This window comes from Salvelinus alpinus, chromosome 24 (genome assembly GCF_045679555.1).
Source record: "Salvelinus alpinus chromosome 24, SLU_Salpinus.1, whole genome shotgun sequence".
In the NCBI taxonomy this organism is placed as follows: domain Eukaryota; kingdom Metazoa; phylum Chordata; class Actinopteri; order Salmoniformes; family Salmonidae; genus Salvelinus; species Salvelinus alpinus.
In genome coordinates, this window is record NC_092109.1 from 19,556,812 (window position 1) to 19,574,118 (window position 17,307).

The following is a 17,307-nucleotide window of genomic DNA, read 5'->3' on the forward strand; positions in this document are numbered from 1 at the left end:
CAATCACACTTCCACCAATACCGTGCGTGAAGTAAAAACACAGAACATTGTGTTTCAAGTAGCAAATTGCTTTGTATTTTAATGTTACATTGCACCACGGTTACAAGGAGGAACAAATAAAGAGTATTTATTTGCAAAATTAGTCTAACAAAATTTGAGGCGGCTCGGATCCAACAAAAGTAGCGGCATGATTTTTATGGGAAGAATAAAACAAGGAGTCAACATTGAAATAAAGGCAGCTTGTGGTTGATATCGCAGTCAGACCGGGCAAAGGTACATTTCACTGAAATCATTATTTCAATGACAAGTAGAAAAATAACATGTCTTAGTCTCCCCCTGACTACACAGTGGAATTTCATTGGTTTGTTAAGTAGTAAGACAAATTGATGTGAGTCCTCCATTTATTACAAGCCATCCAACTCCAGAAGGCGTAGCGTATCTTGAACATGATGGAAACATTCAGATCCATTTAGTTTAGTTGGATAGTGTTCAGTATGGAATATGACTGCCTGAAGGCAGTATTTTTGTAAGGCCATATTGCTCTGTTTTTAGTTTGGCTTTGGGGAACTACCTTGTAATTCTACTGATAGTGTTAAGGCACTTTATTCAGATGCAAAATGTTCCCAGGTGGTCTTTCCTCTATGGCGCAATACTGCTACTAGCATCCATTCAAAACTGACTGTCGCACATCTTTACCATTCACATCAGAGATCGGCAGCAAGCTAAGGGGAAAGAGGTACAGTAGATGAAGTGGCTACCAAAAGGAGGTGTAGAGACGATGTGCACTTCCCATTGTAAACCACTGACAGTAAAGGAAAGAATGTGACATGCGTTTTGTCTATAGTGTCAAAAAAATAATCGACAATGATTGATGAAAAAGACACGTGATGCAGAATTGGGCCCATGCCTCCATAGTTAAGGCTTTCGACATAAGGAAAAACTAACTTCTGAATATTGTTTCTTTGATTCTGAACACAGTAACCAGTCTTTAGTGTTCTCCTACCTCCTGTAAAGCTGCATAAAGTCTTCCTCTGGCGTGTGCGTCATGCTTAAACCGTCCAGTGGCACTGTAACATGTCCTGCCCTCCACCTCAACGTGAGTTCAGCATGACCACGGTAGAGGAGACACGGCCATGGAACATTACATGCAGTGAGAGAGGGGGAGGTTAGGTTCAGCTTTTTATCCCAGTCAATGTGGCCTCTCTGCTACCTCTGAACGATGTCACTGATCTCTTTGACAGACGACAGCAGCTTGCTGAAGTCCTGCTGCGCTCCGCTGACGCCCCCGGTGGCAGCAGGGCAGATCTGCAGCTCGCGCAGACTGCTCTCCAGCTTGTTGATGGCCTCGCGGAAGGCAAACTTGTTCCTCATCTGCTGGATGGAGTCCACATAGCTTACGCAGTACTTGGACAGGTTCTTGCCCGCCTCCAGCACGGCGCTGTGGCTGCCTGTCTGCTCAGAGTTGCGTCCGATGGCGGTGCGCAGCAGCTCCGTGCCCTCCAGGACCATCTCCCTGGTGATGGCCGAGTTGGGTTGGCGCTCCGGGAGTGCACGAGTCTTCCTCAGGGAGCGGCGGGTGTTCATCAAGGGGATAAAGGCTGTGGGAGAGGCCTGGTCTCCTGGGGAGTTGAGGGAGGAGAAGCCCAGGGGGCTGGAGGTAGAGCCAGACACTGAAGAGGAGGAGGTCTTTAATGGCTGTGGTTTGGAGGAGGTGTTGAGGTTGAGTTTCTTGTGGGCCTCCAGAGGAGAGCGGACTTGGTCACTGAAGCTAGATGGGTAGTGGGGGTCTGAGGCCTTGGCTTTGGCATCTGTGGATGAGGGGAGCTCGTGGGTGGGGCTGCGGGAGATCTTGGCACTGGGGGGTGGAGGGGGAGCAGGTTTGGTCTTCTGGAACTTGCCTCTCTCCCTGGGGCCGGAGGAGTCCAGGTTGGGTTTGTGGCGGCGGGCCCTGCACTCATCCCCGGCTGCCCCCAAAGCAGGGAACACGTTGGGCTTGAGCAGCTCAGCCTGCAGGGCGCTGGTCTTGGAGCTGTCCACCCCCAACCCTAGAAGCCTTCTGCCAAGCTTGGGCGTCAGGAGGCTGGGCTCAGTGTCCTTAAACACCTCGTCTGACATGTCCTCTGTCTTCTTGGGCAGGCGGGGCGGGGGGGTCAGGGTGCCCATGCGAGGGGCGCTGATCTCTGGCTTCTCATTGGCCCTCTTGCGTGGCAGGGCGGGCTTGCTCCTAAAGGTGCCCGAGTCAAAGTGGCCTTTGTGCAGGTCGCGTGGCAGCGTGACTGACTTCCACTCAGTGCGCTCCGAGCCCGGGGGCATGCTAGAGGCCGAGGAGGAGCGCAGGAAACGCTTGGAGTTAGAGACTATATCCTCCTCATTGGGTGGGGTGGTGGCTGTTTTACCCACTACACTGGGCACCACCGGCGTACCTTTCTTCCTGGCATGATGTGGGGGGAACAGGGGGCCTGGGTAGGTGGGGCCCCCGTTGGTAATACCCCCTACCCCATTGTTGTTAGCACTCGGGAACTTGCTGGGGTCGATGGTATGAGTAACACTGAAGGCTGAGGAGACGTTGTTGAAGTCGTCTCGGGGGTCGGGCGCTAGCCCCAGTCTCTCCGCGTGTCCGTCCATGTCCCTGAAAGAGCTGCTGCGTTTGGGCGGGGCGGGCGCAGTCTTCTTCTTCTTCTTGATGAGGTTGAAGAGGCTGTTGCGGGACTTGTCCTTGTCTTTGGGCAGTAGGCGGTCATCCTCGTTCAGGTTGCTGTCCAGGAACGGACGCTCTTTCCTTGGGAGCATGGGGGACACGGCCACCTCTGGCTCCACGGCATCTGGGTGAACACACAGATATGCAAATCATCAGTTTGAGCAACACTCAACACAGAACATTTTTGGGAAAACACTGTAGCATTAAAAATGTTGTAGAACATTGTCCCAATGGCATCTGTTTAAATATGGGTTGCATCCACTTTAGGGTGCAGTGTATTCGGACGAGGGATAGGTAAAGGTAGGCGAGTCTCACCAGGGCTGTCTCCGTCTCTGTCCACATTCCTACGGAGGGTCCTGGTCTTGGTAGGCAGCTGTGGAGCCTGTTGGATGGGGCCCAGTGTCACCTTCTTCCCTTTCTTCCCCAGCTCCTTCTCCACCTCTGTCACATGATACACACACACAAACAAGCATCAGAGACTGTATTAACCTACTACTTACTGATGTACAGCAACTGGAAAACATATGACAAACTAACTCTTCTAAACTAAAATGGTAATGGTCCGATTTTTTCCCAACTAGCACAAAACCTACAGCTAATGCCTCAAATTAAAGTTGTAGTTGCTGTCTTATAGCTGAATTAACGTGTGTAATTGTGACAGGAGACGGGTGTTCTCACCGTCAGAGATGCTGGATTCCTGAAACATGGTCTCAAAGGCCTGGTGGGTCTCTGCAAAGGAGGGCCTTTCCACAGGGTTCCACTTCCAGCCTGGGAGAGGAGAGAACAGGAAATTGGTCATGTCTAGAAGGGATACAGCTATTGTTAAATTAAGTCAAAAGGATATGCATTTTAGCTAAATTTTTGCATAAATTCTCACAAAAGCTGTATCCCTTCAAGACAAATCCCAGGAAATTAGATTTGGTACTAGTCAATGATTTCATTCCAGTAGACATTACACAAACAAAAAAATGAAGTACTGACTGGCTAAGCCAGGCTGTGCTAATCAGCCATAGTCCGATGAAAACCGAGTGAACAAAACATTAGGAACACCTTCCTAATATTGAGTTGCACTGCACCCCATTTTGCAGTGGATTTAACAAGTGACATCAATAAGGGATCATAGCTTTCACCTGGTCAGTCTATATGGAAAGAGCAGGTATTCCTAATGTTTTGTACACTCAGTGTATGCATACTCACAGGCCCTCATGAGCTGGTAGACCTTCTCTGGGCAGCCCTCTGGCCGGTCCATGCGGTAGTCCTTCTCTAGGAGCTCATACACCTGGGAGAGGTCTATGCCAGGGTACGGAGACATCCCATAGGTGGCGATCTCCCATAGCAACACTCCGAACGCTGGGAGTTTGGGATGAAGTACAGAGATAAGTACATTTTCATGCCAAAACAGGACTATTCATGACATTGTAATCATAATGATAAACACTGAACAAAAATATAAAACGCGACATGCAACAATTTGCACGATTTTACTGAGTTACAGTTCATAGAAGGAAATCAGTCAATTTAAATAAATAAATTAGGCCTAGAGTTGATCGGGCTGTTGATTGTGGCCTGTTGTCCCACTCCTCTTCAATGGCTGTGCGAAGTTGCTGGATATTTGCGGGAATACGCTGACATACACGTCGATCCAGAGCATCCCAAACATGCTCAATGGGTGACATGACTGGTGAGTAATGCAGGCCTTGGAAGAACTGGGACATTTTCAGCTTCCAGGAACTGTGTACAGATCCTTGCATCATCATGCTGAAACATGATGTGATGGCGGAGGATGAATGAGAATGGGCCTTAGGATCTCGTCACGGTATCTCTGCATTCATAAAATGCAATTATGTTGATTGTCTGTAGCTTAATGCCTACCCTCACCATATGGACCACTCTGTTCACAATGTTGACATCAGCGAACCGCGAAGCCACACGATGCCATACAAGCCGTCTGTCGTCAGCCCGGTACAGTTGAAACCGGAATTCATCCATGAAGAGCACACGTGCTACTGTCCATCAAAGGTGAGCATTTTCCCACTGAAGTCGGTGAACTACAGTCAGGTGAAGACCCTTGTGAGGACAACGAGCACGCAGTTGAGCTTCCCTGAGACGGCTTCTGATAGTTTGTGCAGAAATTCTTTGGTTGTGCAAACCCAGTTTCATCAGCTGTCTGGGTGGCTGGTCTCATACGATCCCACAGGTGAAATCGTCGAATGTGGAGGTCCTGGGCTGGCATGGTTACATGTGGTTGTGAGGCCGTTGGATGTACTGCCAAATTCTCTAAAACGCCGATGGAGGCAGCTTATGGAAGAGAAATTAACATTAAATTCTCTGGCAACAGCTCGGGTGGACATTCCTGCAGTCAGCATGGCAATTGCACGCTCCCTCAAAACATCTGTGGCATTGTGTTGTGTGACAAAACTGCACCTTTTAGTTCCATTTTATTGTCCGCAGCACAAGGTGCACCTGTGTAATGGTCATGCTATTTAATCAGCTTCTTGATATGCCACACCTGTCAGGTGGATTGATTATATTGGCAAAGGAGAAATGCTCACTAACAAGGATGTAAACAAATTTGTGCACAACATTTTAGAGAAAAGCTTTTTGTGCGTATGGAACATATATGGAATCTTATTTCACTATACATGTTGCATTTATATTTTTGTTCAGTATAAGTAATTCTAAATATCAGAAATACATTTGTCTTTGAATTACTGTTGCTTCTCCAAACTCACCCCAGACGTCAGATTTGATGGAGAACTTGTTGTAGGCCAGGCTCTCCGGGGCAGTCCACTTGATGGGGAACTTGGCCCCAGCGTGGGCCGTGTACGTGTCCCCCGTCATCAGCCTGCTCAGCCCAAAGTCTGCCACCTTTACCAGGTGGTTCTCCCCTACCAGACAGTTACGGGCTGCCAGGTCCCTGGAGCAAAGAGAGAATATGGCGTCAAAGGCAGCACTATGTATTTATTTTGGATGGCAATCTCTTCTAATATCCATGTCTTTAAGTGTTGGCGTTGCGTGCACACTTGAGCAAGCAGGGGAGTCTCGACAAGCTTGAAAATCGACGGGAGGACATAAATCATATCGCCTTCTAGGCCATCATAAAACATGCTGGGGCAAAGTCAATCTCACAGCAATAGCACACATACAGTGCATTCGGAAAGTATTCAGACCCCTTGACTTTTTCCACTTTGTTATGTTACAGCCTTATTCTAAAATGGATTAAATAAATACAAAATCTGCATCAATCTACACACAACATCCCATAAAGACTAAGTGAAAACAGGTTTTTAGAAATGTTTGCAAATTTATTAACAATAAAATATATATATCTTAATTACCTAAGTATTCAGACCCTTTGCTATGAGACTAGAAATTGAGCTCAGGTGCATCCTGTTTCCATTGATTATCCTTGATGTTTCTACAACTTAATTGGAGTGCACCTGAGGTAAATTCAATTGGTTGGACATGATTTGGAAAGGTACACACTATATATTTATATATAAAGGTCCCACAGTGGACAGTGCATGTCTGAGAAAAAACAAGCCACGAAGTCAAAGGAATTGTCCGTAGAGCTCCGAGACAGGATTGTGTCGAGGCACAGATCTGGGGAATGGTACCAAAAAAATGTCTCAGCATTGAAGGTCCCCAAGAACACAGTGGACCCCATACTTCTTAAATGGAAGAAGTTTGGACCCACCAAGAGACTCTTCCTAGAGCTGGCCGCCCCTGAGCAATCAGGGGAGAAGGGCCTTGGTCAGGGAGGTGCCCAAGAACCCGATGGTCACTCTGACAGAGCTCCAGAGTTCCTCTGTAGAGATGGCAGAACCTTCCAGAAGGACAATATCTGCAGCACTCCACCAATCAGGCCTTTATGGTAGAGTGGCCAGATGGAAGCAACTCCTCAAGATTCAACTCTTTGGCCTTAATGACAAGCATCACCTCTTAAGGAAACCTGGTACCATCCCTATGGTGAAGCATGTTGGCAGCATCATGCTGTGGGGATGTTTTTTTTTTAGCAATAGGGACTGGGAGACTAGTCAGGATCGAGGGAAAGATGAACGGAGCAATGTACAGAGAGATCCTTGATGAAAACCTGCTCCAGAACGCTCAGGACCTCAAGACGGGTGAATGTTCACCTTCCAACAGAACAACGACCCTAAGCACACAGCTAAGACAACGCAGGAGTGGCTTCGGGAGAAGTCTCTGAATGTCATTGAGTGGCCCAGCCAGAGTCCGGACTTGAACCTGATCGAACATCTATGGAGAGACCTGAAAATAGCCGTGCAGCGAAGCTCCCCATCCAACCTGACAGCGCTTGAGAGAATCTGCAGAGAAGAATGGAAGAAACTCCCCAAATACAGTTGTGTCAAGATTGTAGTCTCATACCCAAGAAGACTCGAGGCTGTAATCGCTGCCAAAGGTGCTTCAACAAAGAACTGAGTAAAGGGTCTGAATACTTATGTAAATGTGATCAGTAAAAAATTAAAAAATTGCAACAAAAAACAGATTTTGCTTTGTCATTATGGGTTATTGTGTGTCGATTGATGAGGGGTAAAAAATAAATAAATTAATAATCAATTTTAGAACAAGGTTGTAACGTAAGAAAATTTGGAGAAAGGGGTCTGAATTAGAGGTCGACCGATTATGATTTTTCAACGCCGATACCGATTATTGGAGGAACAAAAAAAGCCGATATCGATTAATCGGCCGATTTTTTAAAATGTATTTGTAATAATGACAATTACAACAATACTGAATGAACACTTATTTTAACTTAATATAATACACCAATAAAAATCAATTTAGCCTCAAATAAATAATGAAACATGTTCAATTTGGTTTAAATAATGCAAAAACAAAGTGTTGGAGAAGAAAGTAAAAGTGCAATATGTGCCATGTAAAAAAGCGAACGTTTCAGTTCTTTGCTCAGAACATGAGAACATATGAAAGCTGGTGGTTCCTTTTAACATGAGACTTCAATATTCCAAGGTAAGAGGTTTTAGGTTGTAGTTAATATAGTATTTATAGGACTATTTCTCTCTATACCATTTGTATTCCATATACCTTTGACTATTGGATGTTCTTATAGGCACTTTAGTATTGCCAGTGTAACAGTATAGCTTCCGTCCCTCTCCTCTCTCCTACCTGGGCTCGAACCAGGAACACATTGACAACAGCCACCCTCGAAGCAGCGTTACCCATGCAGAGCAAGGGGAACAACTACTCCAAATCTCAGAGCGAGTGACGTTTGAAACGCTATTAGCGCGCACCCCGCTAACTAGCTAGCCATTTCACATCGGCTACACCAGCCTAATCTCGGGAGTTGATAGGCTTGAAGTCATAAACAGCGCAATGCTTGAAGCACAGTGAAGACCTGCTGGCAAAACGCACAAAAGTGCTGTTTGGATGAACGCTTACGAGCCTGCTGCTGCCTACCACCGCTCAGTCAGACTGCTCTATCAAATATCAAATCATAGACTTAATTATAACATAACACACAGAAATACGAGTCTTTGGTCATTAATATGGTCGAATCCGGAAACGATCATTTCGAAAACAAAACGTTTATTATTATCGCATATACCCTGACTCTGCGTGCAATGAACGCAAGAGAAGTGACACAATTTCACCTGGTTAATATTGCCTGCTAACCTGGATTTCTTTTAGCTAAATATGCAGGTTTAAAAATCAATACTTCTGTGTATTGATTTTAAGAAAGGCATTGATGTTTATGGTTAGATACACGTTGGAGCAACAACAGTCCTTTTTCCACGAATGCGCACCGCATCGATTATATGCAACGCAGGACACGCTAGATAAACTAGCAATATCATCAACCATGTGTAGTTAACTAGTGATTATGATTGATTGTTTTTTATAGATAAGTTTAATGCTAGCTAGCAACTTACCTTGGCTTCTTACTGCATTCGCGTAACAGGCAGGCTCCTCGTGGAGTGCAATGAGAGGCAGGTGTTTAGAGCGTTGGACTAGTTAACTGTAAGGTTGCAAGATTGAATCCCCGAGCTGACAAGGTAAAAATCTGTCGTTCTGCCCCTGAACAAGGCAGTTAACCCACCGTTCCTAGGTTGTCATTGAAAATGAGAACGTGTTCTTAACTGACTTGCCTAGTTAAAGGTGTAAAAAAATCAAAATAAACGTACAAAAAAAAAATACAAAATCGGTGTCCAAAAATACCGATTTCCGATTGTTAAGAAAACTTGAAATCGGCCCTAATTAATCGGCCATTCCGATTAATCGGTCGACCTCTAGTCTGAATACTTTCCAAATGCACTGTATAATATCTTTGTCTGGGTGAGAAGAGGACAAATTATAAAAGAGTGAAGCAGGAAAAATGAGTGAAGAAGGGTAAGAAATGGGAAGAGAGAATGTCATGTCTCACCTGTGGATGAAGTTCTTCCTCTCCAGGTACTCCATGGCGGAGGAGATCTGCGTGGCCATGTAGAGCAGCACCACAGCGTTCACCTCCTCCCTGTTACACTCCCTCAGGTAGTCCAGCAGGTTGCCATGGGTCATGAACTCTGTGATGATGTAGAACGGGGGCTCCCGCGTGCACACGCCTGACAGAGAGAGGGACAACATTAGTTACAGCACTGACAATGGCAGTACAGAGTAGCTTTATAGGACATCTGCAACTGAAAAGTGTTGTTCCACAGTAACTCACCCAGTAGCTGTACCAGGTTGGGGTGTTTGATCTCCTTCATGACAGCAGCCTCCTTCAGGAACTCCTCCACCTCCATGGTGTCCTCCTGAGTGGGTGAGAACAGGACTAGATGCTCAACCACACACACATCAGGAGAAAATACATTCAAACGGATAGCTACATCTAGACTACAGGCCATCGTGACATGTTTCCAACATGGAACTATCTCTAGAAGCTGTCCAATAAGTGTGTTTGCTCAGCAGATGTCTCTGTTCTAGCCCTACGTGGTATACTCAGCACGGTTACCAGGCTCAGATCCCATCATCTGAAACGCCACTCTTATTTTTCAACTGCCTAACTAACATTTCAGCAGCTAACAGACAATATTGTCATTAACTCATTCTGATGGTCCAATCTCACTCCCTGAACTCCAAACAACTCCCAGAGACACGTCCCGTCTCCCTGCGTACCTTGAGGGTCTTGACGGCCACAGTGAGGCTGTACTTCTTCCAGACCCCCTCGTAGACCTCCCCATACTGCCCTCCTCCCAGCTTGTGCTTCATGGTGATGTCTGTACGCTCCATCTCCCACTTGTCGTAGTTGGGTGACACGCCGTAGATGGTGGGCTTGTTGCGTTTGGGCGCTGGGTAGTGCAGCGTGGTGATGAGGCCGTCAGCCACCGTGGAGTGGTGGTGCACCAGCTCTGCCAGGGTGTTGAAACGGCTCTCAGACGACACGTATAGCTGGAGAGAGGGATAGGCCGTTTTGAGTTTACATTGTATGACTGTTTAGCCAATAACAGTAAGAAGATTCAGAAACACCGGAGTTGTGGTTTTAATTCCAGCTCAAGTTACTTAGACGTTACATAGGTCACTGTAAATTAAAGTGTCTGATAAATTAACATCTTATTATCATATGCGGCAGCAAGTATGAACAATGCTGAAAATAGGATAGATATATTTTCTGTAAAATGAAGCTACTGAACTGGCTGGATAATATGTAGAATAGCAGCAGCACTCTCAAAAAGCATTGAGAGCACTTCCCAACTGGAGACAATCTCTGGTGAGGGATCTTGGTCAAGGCTGACTGGACAGTCTTTTCCATTGTCCATGTCTTACATAAGACCTCAGTCCCAGATCCTGTTTTCAGTGTGCTATGCATGGCCTGTTCCACTCTGGAAACATTTTATAGTAGTCTGCACATCTTCACAAATTGATTACTTTTTATAGTTTAACAGAATGTAATTGGATATAATGTATGTAGGTACTGACTGAGTAGATAGTGAAAGAAAAACCTGAAGAGAGCAGCATCTGAAGGTCTTGAACAATGAAGAGACTCTCTCACATTTAGCCTAAAGCTCCAGCTTGACCACTTACGTAAGCAGGGCCTGTCTTTCAGGAACAATCATCCCAGCAGGGGATCCATTTCATTAACACAGGAATCTGGGCTGATCAGAATACTGTTAATCACTCAATTTGTGTTGTGTGGGGGTGATATGAGGAGTGTTCCAAAAAACAGGAAAAGTGAGGTACAGATATTGGAAAAGTCTACATTCCAGACGGCTGAATATAAGCACAGTGGGAGATAGTGGAACTGCAGGGGTTAGGGAGGGTGGGAGATTGAATGTCTGTGTGTGCATATATATACATGCTGGTCTGTCCTTATCTGGTGGCTGCTGATCCTCTTGCTCACCTCAGTGAGGAATGCTGGGATGCTGCGGTCAAGAGAGGGGAGAAGACAACTGGCAGACTGATTATCCTAATGTTCATATAAGGCTTCTTTCTCTGTCTCCTTTCCTCATGACCACTTATAAGGGTTGGTGTAGCACACAAGAAGGGTGTGTCCTAGTCATATACGACCTCCTTTCCTTCAAGCCCCCGTCTAATTGAGGTAGACAATACGTGAGAGGATAGGCTTCTACAATGAAAGATGATAATTATGATCGAGGTGAAAATATACTTGGTTGATACTGCACTATTGGGTACTTATTTTTCCCACTCCCTGCATCTTCCCTGGATTTGGTCCCCAGCATCTTTCTGGTACCTGTTGAGGTCAGTGGTCATGAAGGAGAGGAGAGGCCATTTTAGAGTGTTGGAACGTAGGCCAATCAGCTCCAGACCTGCCATGTCCTCTCTAAATGAGCCTTTCCCAGAGGGGGTAGAATAAGCTGCTCTGTGGAGACCACCACTAAAGCCCACTGACAGTCAGGCCACTTACAACTGCCTGAGATAATTACTGTTAACCAGAGAGAGAGAGGTAAAACCAGTGGCTGTTTAGGACTTGGGGACATAGTCTGTGGGGCATCATTTCATATAAAGATGTGCGATGGCGATGTGATAGAATAGAGGTAGGATGTTTGTGTGTGTGTACTGTGCATCTTCACCTTCCCGTCGGAGGCTGTGTTGATCCTGTAGTGGTAGACTCGTCCCTCGTAGCGCAGTGAGATAGACCTCTGCCCGGGGCTGCTCTCGCTCTCCCTGACCAGGAAGCTGCCGTTGATGCCCGAGCTGAGCAGGTACTCTGCTGCGTTGCGCGACACAGGCCCATGGTACCAGCTGTGCTTCTCCAGGCTGTTGACCGGGGTGATGTAGTTACTGGGCACCCAGCCCTGGCCGTGGTTGGTCTGCGCCTCGCACCACTCCCCATTATGGTTGTAACCCAAAACTCGCAGCTTCTCTCCTGCACGGGGGACATGCCATTAGGGTGAAAGCAGGGGAAACTACAGGAGAAATCTACAGTGAGACCTTTTCTGAGTATGGTAGGTGGTTTACATAGACACCACGCCAAGTAGGCCTATATCTCAACTGGTTACAGGATAAACTTCACATGTAAAAGAGACTTGCTATAGAATGGCTGCTTGCTGTACGTTACTAGTATAGTGACTATGTTCTGTATAAAGGTTCTACATTATACGCAATTGAGGCTACGCTTGCGAGGAGACTGTGCTAACGGTTTTTCCATTGGAATCATAGAAAAACATGAAAGTGTTAGTCTGAGGTGACACTATGCAACTTGCTCACTATTCTGAGACTGAGCCAGGCTGGTCAATCCTTGAGTCAGGAATCCACTGTATCTAATACAATGTTTACTCAGATTGCGACACTGTTTTTTTTTCCCATTGGTCTTGAGGTTAGCTGGGTTGACATCAGTCTGCCCCCGGTTTTAGACTCAAGTTTACATAGTGGCTCAGCATAAAACTACAATAATACTAGTGTCAATAGCTGTTAATATACTTATTTCTAAACTTTAAGATTAAATCTGAGACTGAATAACTTGGAAGAACATTTCCATTTGGAGGCATGAATCTAACCCAACTCTTTTAATAAGAAGTAAGCTTATCCCCAAAATTATAAATGACATGACCACATAAATTAGATCTGTACCATGTTTTGTGCTGCTACCATGTTGGGCTGCTGCCATGTGTTGCTACCATGTTGTTGTCATGTTGTGTTGCTACCAGAGGTGTGGAATTGAGTCACAAATATGATGACTTGCAACTCAACTTTGACACCAATGACTCGGGACTTAACTTGGACTTGAGCCTTTTGACTCGACCTGGCTTGATACCCTCCTCAAGCCCAAATATTAAAAATGATGCTATTAAAAAAAGTGCAGCGCATCAACTCTTCATTTAACGGATTATAGTTTGAATCGGACAGCAACCAATCAAATTGTGCCAGCTGAGAAAAAGCTGTGCGTGGCATAATTTACAACTTTGCTAGTGTAGCATGTAGGCTAACATAACGTTAAATCAATGAGCCTCCACACAGTCAGTCAGTGTGGGAACGTAAACATTGCACCCAAGATTGAGCTACAACTGGCTAGGCAGTTGGTAGCCTAAATCCTGCCTGATGTTGCTGCTGTTCCTAAAACCATTGACATACATAAGCCTACTGTAACCACACACAGAGAGTGTGTGTGTGTGTGTGTTAAGGTTGGGCGATTGTGTACAAGCCTACATCGCCCGATTGCGCCCCATAGTGATCCTCGATAGTGGGATTGGGGGGGGGGGGGTCTTTCTCATGGCTACCCATGTATTTCCATGGAAATAACGTTTATTTGGAAAGTAATAAATACATAGATATTTTTAAAAGCATTCACGATTTGCGTAAATGTAATATACTAACTATTACTCCTGTTAAAAATATGAAATGGTATTACATTTGGTGAAGAGCACATTATGACGTGTTCAGGACTTGAAACTCAAAGTTTAGGACTTGACCTTGCCTGTCTTGACTTGGACTTGCCTGTCTTGACTTGGGACTTGTAAAACAATGACTTGGTCCCACCTCTGGTTGCTACCATGCTGTGTTGTCATGTGTTGCTGCCATGATATGTTGCTGTCTTAGGTCTCTCTTTATGTAGTGTTGTCTTGTCGTGATGTGTTTTGTCCTATATTATATATATATATTTTTTTTATCCCAACCCCCATCCCCAGGAGGCCTTTTGGTAGGCCACCATTGTAAATAACAATTGGTTCTTGGGCCTCCCGGGTGGCGCAGTGGTCTAGGGCACTGCATCGCAGCGCTAGCTGTGCCACCAGAGTCTCTGGGTTCGCGCCCAGGCTCTGTCGCAGCCGGCTGCGACCGGGAGGTCCGTGGGGCGACGCACAATTGGCCTAGCGTCGTTCGGGTTAGGGAGGGTTTGGTCGGTAGGGATATCTCATCGCGCTCCAGCGACTCCTGTAGCGGGCCGGGCGCAGTGCGCGCTAACCAAGGGGGCCAGGTGCACGGTGTTTCCTCCGACACATTGGTGCGGCTGGCTTCCGGGTTGGAGGCGCGCTGTGTTAAGAAGCAGTGCGGCTTGGTTGGGTTGTGCTTCGGAGGACGCATGGCTTTCGACCTTCGTCTCTCCCGAGCCCGTACGGGAGTTGTAGCGATGAGACAAGATAGTAATTACTAGCGATTGGATACCACGAAAATTGGGGAGAAAAGGTGGTAAAAAAAATAAAAAATAAAAAAAATAACAATTGGTTCTTAACTGACTTGCGTAGTTAAATAAAGGTTAAATAAAAAATACCGTATTTCATATATTACATAACATTTTTTGGATCTGTATTTCCTGGTCCTTTAAAGTGAATCTCTACATCCCATCCTCCATCACACTCTCTCCTGCAACTGCTACCATTGTTTTCTAGCTGCTCCATTGGAAAGAACTTGTGTGTGAGCGGACAGCCAGGAAGTGAGCGTCACAGGGAGAGATAGGGAACGGGACGCAAATATGTGGATTTCCAGTCAGATACGTCACCGTCGAAACCCTCCCCATCCCCTGGGAGGACTCTGTACCCATCTCAGCACAGTCACAAGTTTAAGGAAAAGAAAAACACTCATGCTCACGCATACTGTCTGTCCTGTTTAACTGCTGCTGCTGAGGGCCGTATTGCACATTGACCCCATGACCAGTGACTGAGGCACATCCCTGACCACAATATGCCCAGAGGGAGTATTTTCACAAAGCCTGATGCTCTCTGGGCACAGAAACGGTTTTCTGACAGCTGTCTGGATGGAAAATGAATGTGTTCTCACAGAGACCGACTCACGGCGCAGAGCTGGGGGCTGTTCTATTTCACGTCACGTCATACTAGTGAAACTCAATTCCTGAAATGACAAGAATTTTTAAATATTGATCCCAACTCCCACCGAGAGAATCTCTCGTCTCCCCACATACACACACATTTTCTTACCTTTAGTTATGCTGAGAGTGTTGTCCCCACTGGCCACAAAGTCGTAAAGAGCAACAAACAAGTTGGGGTCATTCTCGCTGGGTCCGGCCAAAAGATTTTCTTTGGAGTTCCAGCGGGCCGCTTCGGTCAGACCCTGGGGCTCAAAGTCTGGTCTCTGGAGAGCTTCTGGAACACATAACAGACAGGTCCAACATTAGAACATGTCTTTATCTATTAAACAAGTGGACTTTGGGAGAAAGAGAGAGAGAGAGATCTGGAGTGAGTCGATCAGATCCGTGTTAAATAAACCAACAACTAATCAGGTGAATAGCCTTCCTATCACCTTGTCATAGAAACACAGCCTGGGTTCCAGTCTGTTTAGCTTTCATTCCACACCTGGTCATGCATAATGCCAAATCCATCAGGAGTTGGCAAGAGAGCAGAAACAGACTTGCACCCATCTAATACAAACAGAGAAAGCAGAAAAAGCAATGTCACTGTGCTGGCATTTCAGAACAGGTAGTCACTGCTTCAGTCTATTCCATGGACACACACAGACACAAACACATTCACACCTGTATGCGTTCTGTGTATTTAAAAAAATATATACTCCAGAGAACCTCCCCACGTCACATCGAAGGAACATTTCCCCGAAAAAGGTTTCATGGTTGCACCATTGTCGTGGACTGCACAGCTACTGTGATTTGACTATGGTATTAAAGGCAGCAATATTAACTGAGTTCTTTAATAAAGTCCAATAACATAGTCCATCTCTCCACCACCTGTGCTTTTCATTTCCTGGAGTTCCAGGCTTTCCTTTCAATTTCAACACTTTGCTTTCAATAACAAGACTCTCCAATAAGAGTTGGCCCATCATAATTTTGTAGTGAGAGGGGAAATTCGAGCTGCGTTAAGCTTCCAATTTGGACTGGAATAACACCGTAAGAGATTATCGACACTTCAGCCACAGATTACGCTCATACTCAAATAATGGGACTCAGAGGGCTTTGGATGCTACGTCAAGGTCACCAGAACTGGAATGAGTTGCAGAGAGGGGAGGTGGAAATATAGAGAAGGAAAGAGAAAGAGATAGAAGAGGGAATTTTTACTGAGCCCCGGCTGGCCCACACAGTGACTTCATTTTGTGGCCAGCTCCGCTGTCAGCACACATCCAGCACCTTGCATCTCACACAACACACGTCCTCAGCTCGGACACTAGGACCATCGATTTTATTATTCAATGATTGTACGTTGGCTAATTGGACCGATGGTAAAGGAAGATTACCCACTCGCCGTCGGATCCTCAAAAAGGCAACCAGACCTACATCCCCAATATCTCTGTCTCTTTCACCTGCGAATGGCGGGGATTTGGGCCTTGTCGGGTGTCTGGAGTAAATCCTTCGCGTCCGACTCGTTAAAGAAAGAATCTTCGTCCAGTACAAGGTGAGTAATCGCTGTCCTGATAACCAGAAGCTCTTTTCGGTCATAAGAGACGGTGGCAGAAACATTATGTACAAAATAAGTTACAAATTACGCGAAAACACACAATAGCACAATTGGTTAGGGGATCGTAAAAAGACAGCCATCTCCTCCGATGCCATCACATTTGTATCTTATGTCAAACCAACACCTTTTGTGTAGGTGAGAAGTATTCGGTTGTTAACTTTACTAGGGTAGGGGGCAGCATTGGGAATTTTGGATGAAAAGCATGCCCAAATTAAACTGCCTGCTACTCGGCCATAAAAGCTAGAATATGCATATAATTAGTAGATTTGGATAGAAAACACTCTGAAGTTTCTAAAACTGTTTGAATGATGTCTGTGAGTATAACAGAACTCATATGGCAGGCAAAAACCTGAGAAAAAAATCCAACCAGGAAGTGGGAAATCTGAAGTTTGTAGTTTTTCAACTCTTTGCCTATCGAATACACAGTATCTATGGGGTCATATTGCACTTCCTAAGGCTTCCACTAGATGTCAACAGTCTTTATAACCTTGTTTGAGGCTTCTACTGTGAAGTGGGGGCGAATGAGACGGGATTGAGTCAGAGGTCTGCCAGAGAGCCCCGAGCTGGCCATCACGTGATAATTAGCTTGCGTTCCATTGCAATTCTAGAGACAAAGGAATTCTCCGGTTGAAACATTATTGAAGATTTATGTTAAAAACATCCTAAAGATTGATTCTATACATCGTTTGACATGTTTCTACGGACTGTAACGGAACGTTTTGACTTTCGTTTGCATCTAGTGATCGCGCCTCATGAATTTTGATTACGCGCGAACAAAAA

The 17,307-nt window shown here is 45.7% G+C and overlaps 1 protein-coding gene across 3 annotated transcripts in view; it reads right to left on the reverse strand.

Moving 5' to 3' along the window:
• Positions 1–52: 52 nt before the first annotated feature.
• Positions 53–17,307, reverse strand: part of LOC139552284 (tyrosine-protein kinase ABL1-like) — a 58,190-nt gene continuing 40,935 nt past the window's right edge. For all 3 annotated transcript variants that reach the window (XM_071363860.1, XM_071363861.1, XM_071363862.1), the window contains exons 2-11: positions 15,043–15,207; positions 11,743–12,038; positions 9,830–10,102; positions 9,381–9,465; positions 9,099–9,276; positions 5,431–5,615; positions 3,896–4,048; positions 3,377–3,466; positions 3,014–3,139; positions 53–2,822 (exon numbers count right to left, since the gene is read on the reverse strand). In XM_071363860.1, coding sequence (XP_071219961.1) covers positions 1,207–2,822; positions 3,014–3,139; positions 3,377–3,466; positions 3,896–4,048; positions 5,431–5,615; positions 9,099–9,276; positions 9,381–9,465; positions 9,830–10,102; positions 11,743–12,038; positions 15,043–15,207 — 3,167 coding nt within the window. In that variant the 3' untranslated portion in view covers positions 53–1,206. The remainder of the gene's footprint in view (positions 2,823–3,013; positions 3,140–3,376; positions 3,467–3,895; positions 4,049–5,430; positions 5,616–9,098; positions 9,277–9,380; positions 9,466–9,829; positions 10,103–11,742; positions 12,039–15,042; positions 15,208–17,307) is intronic.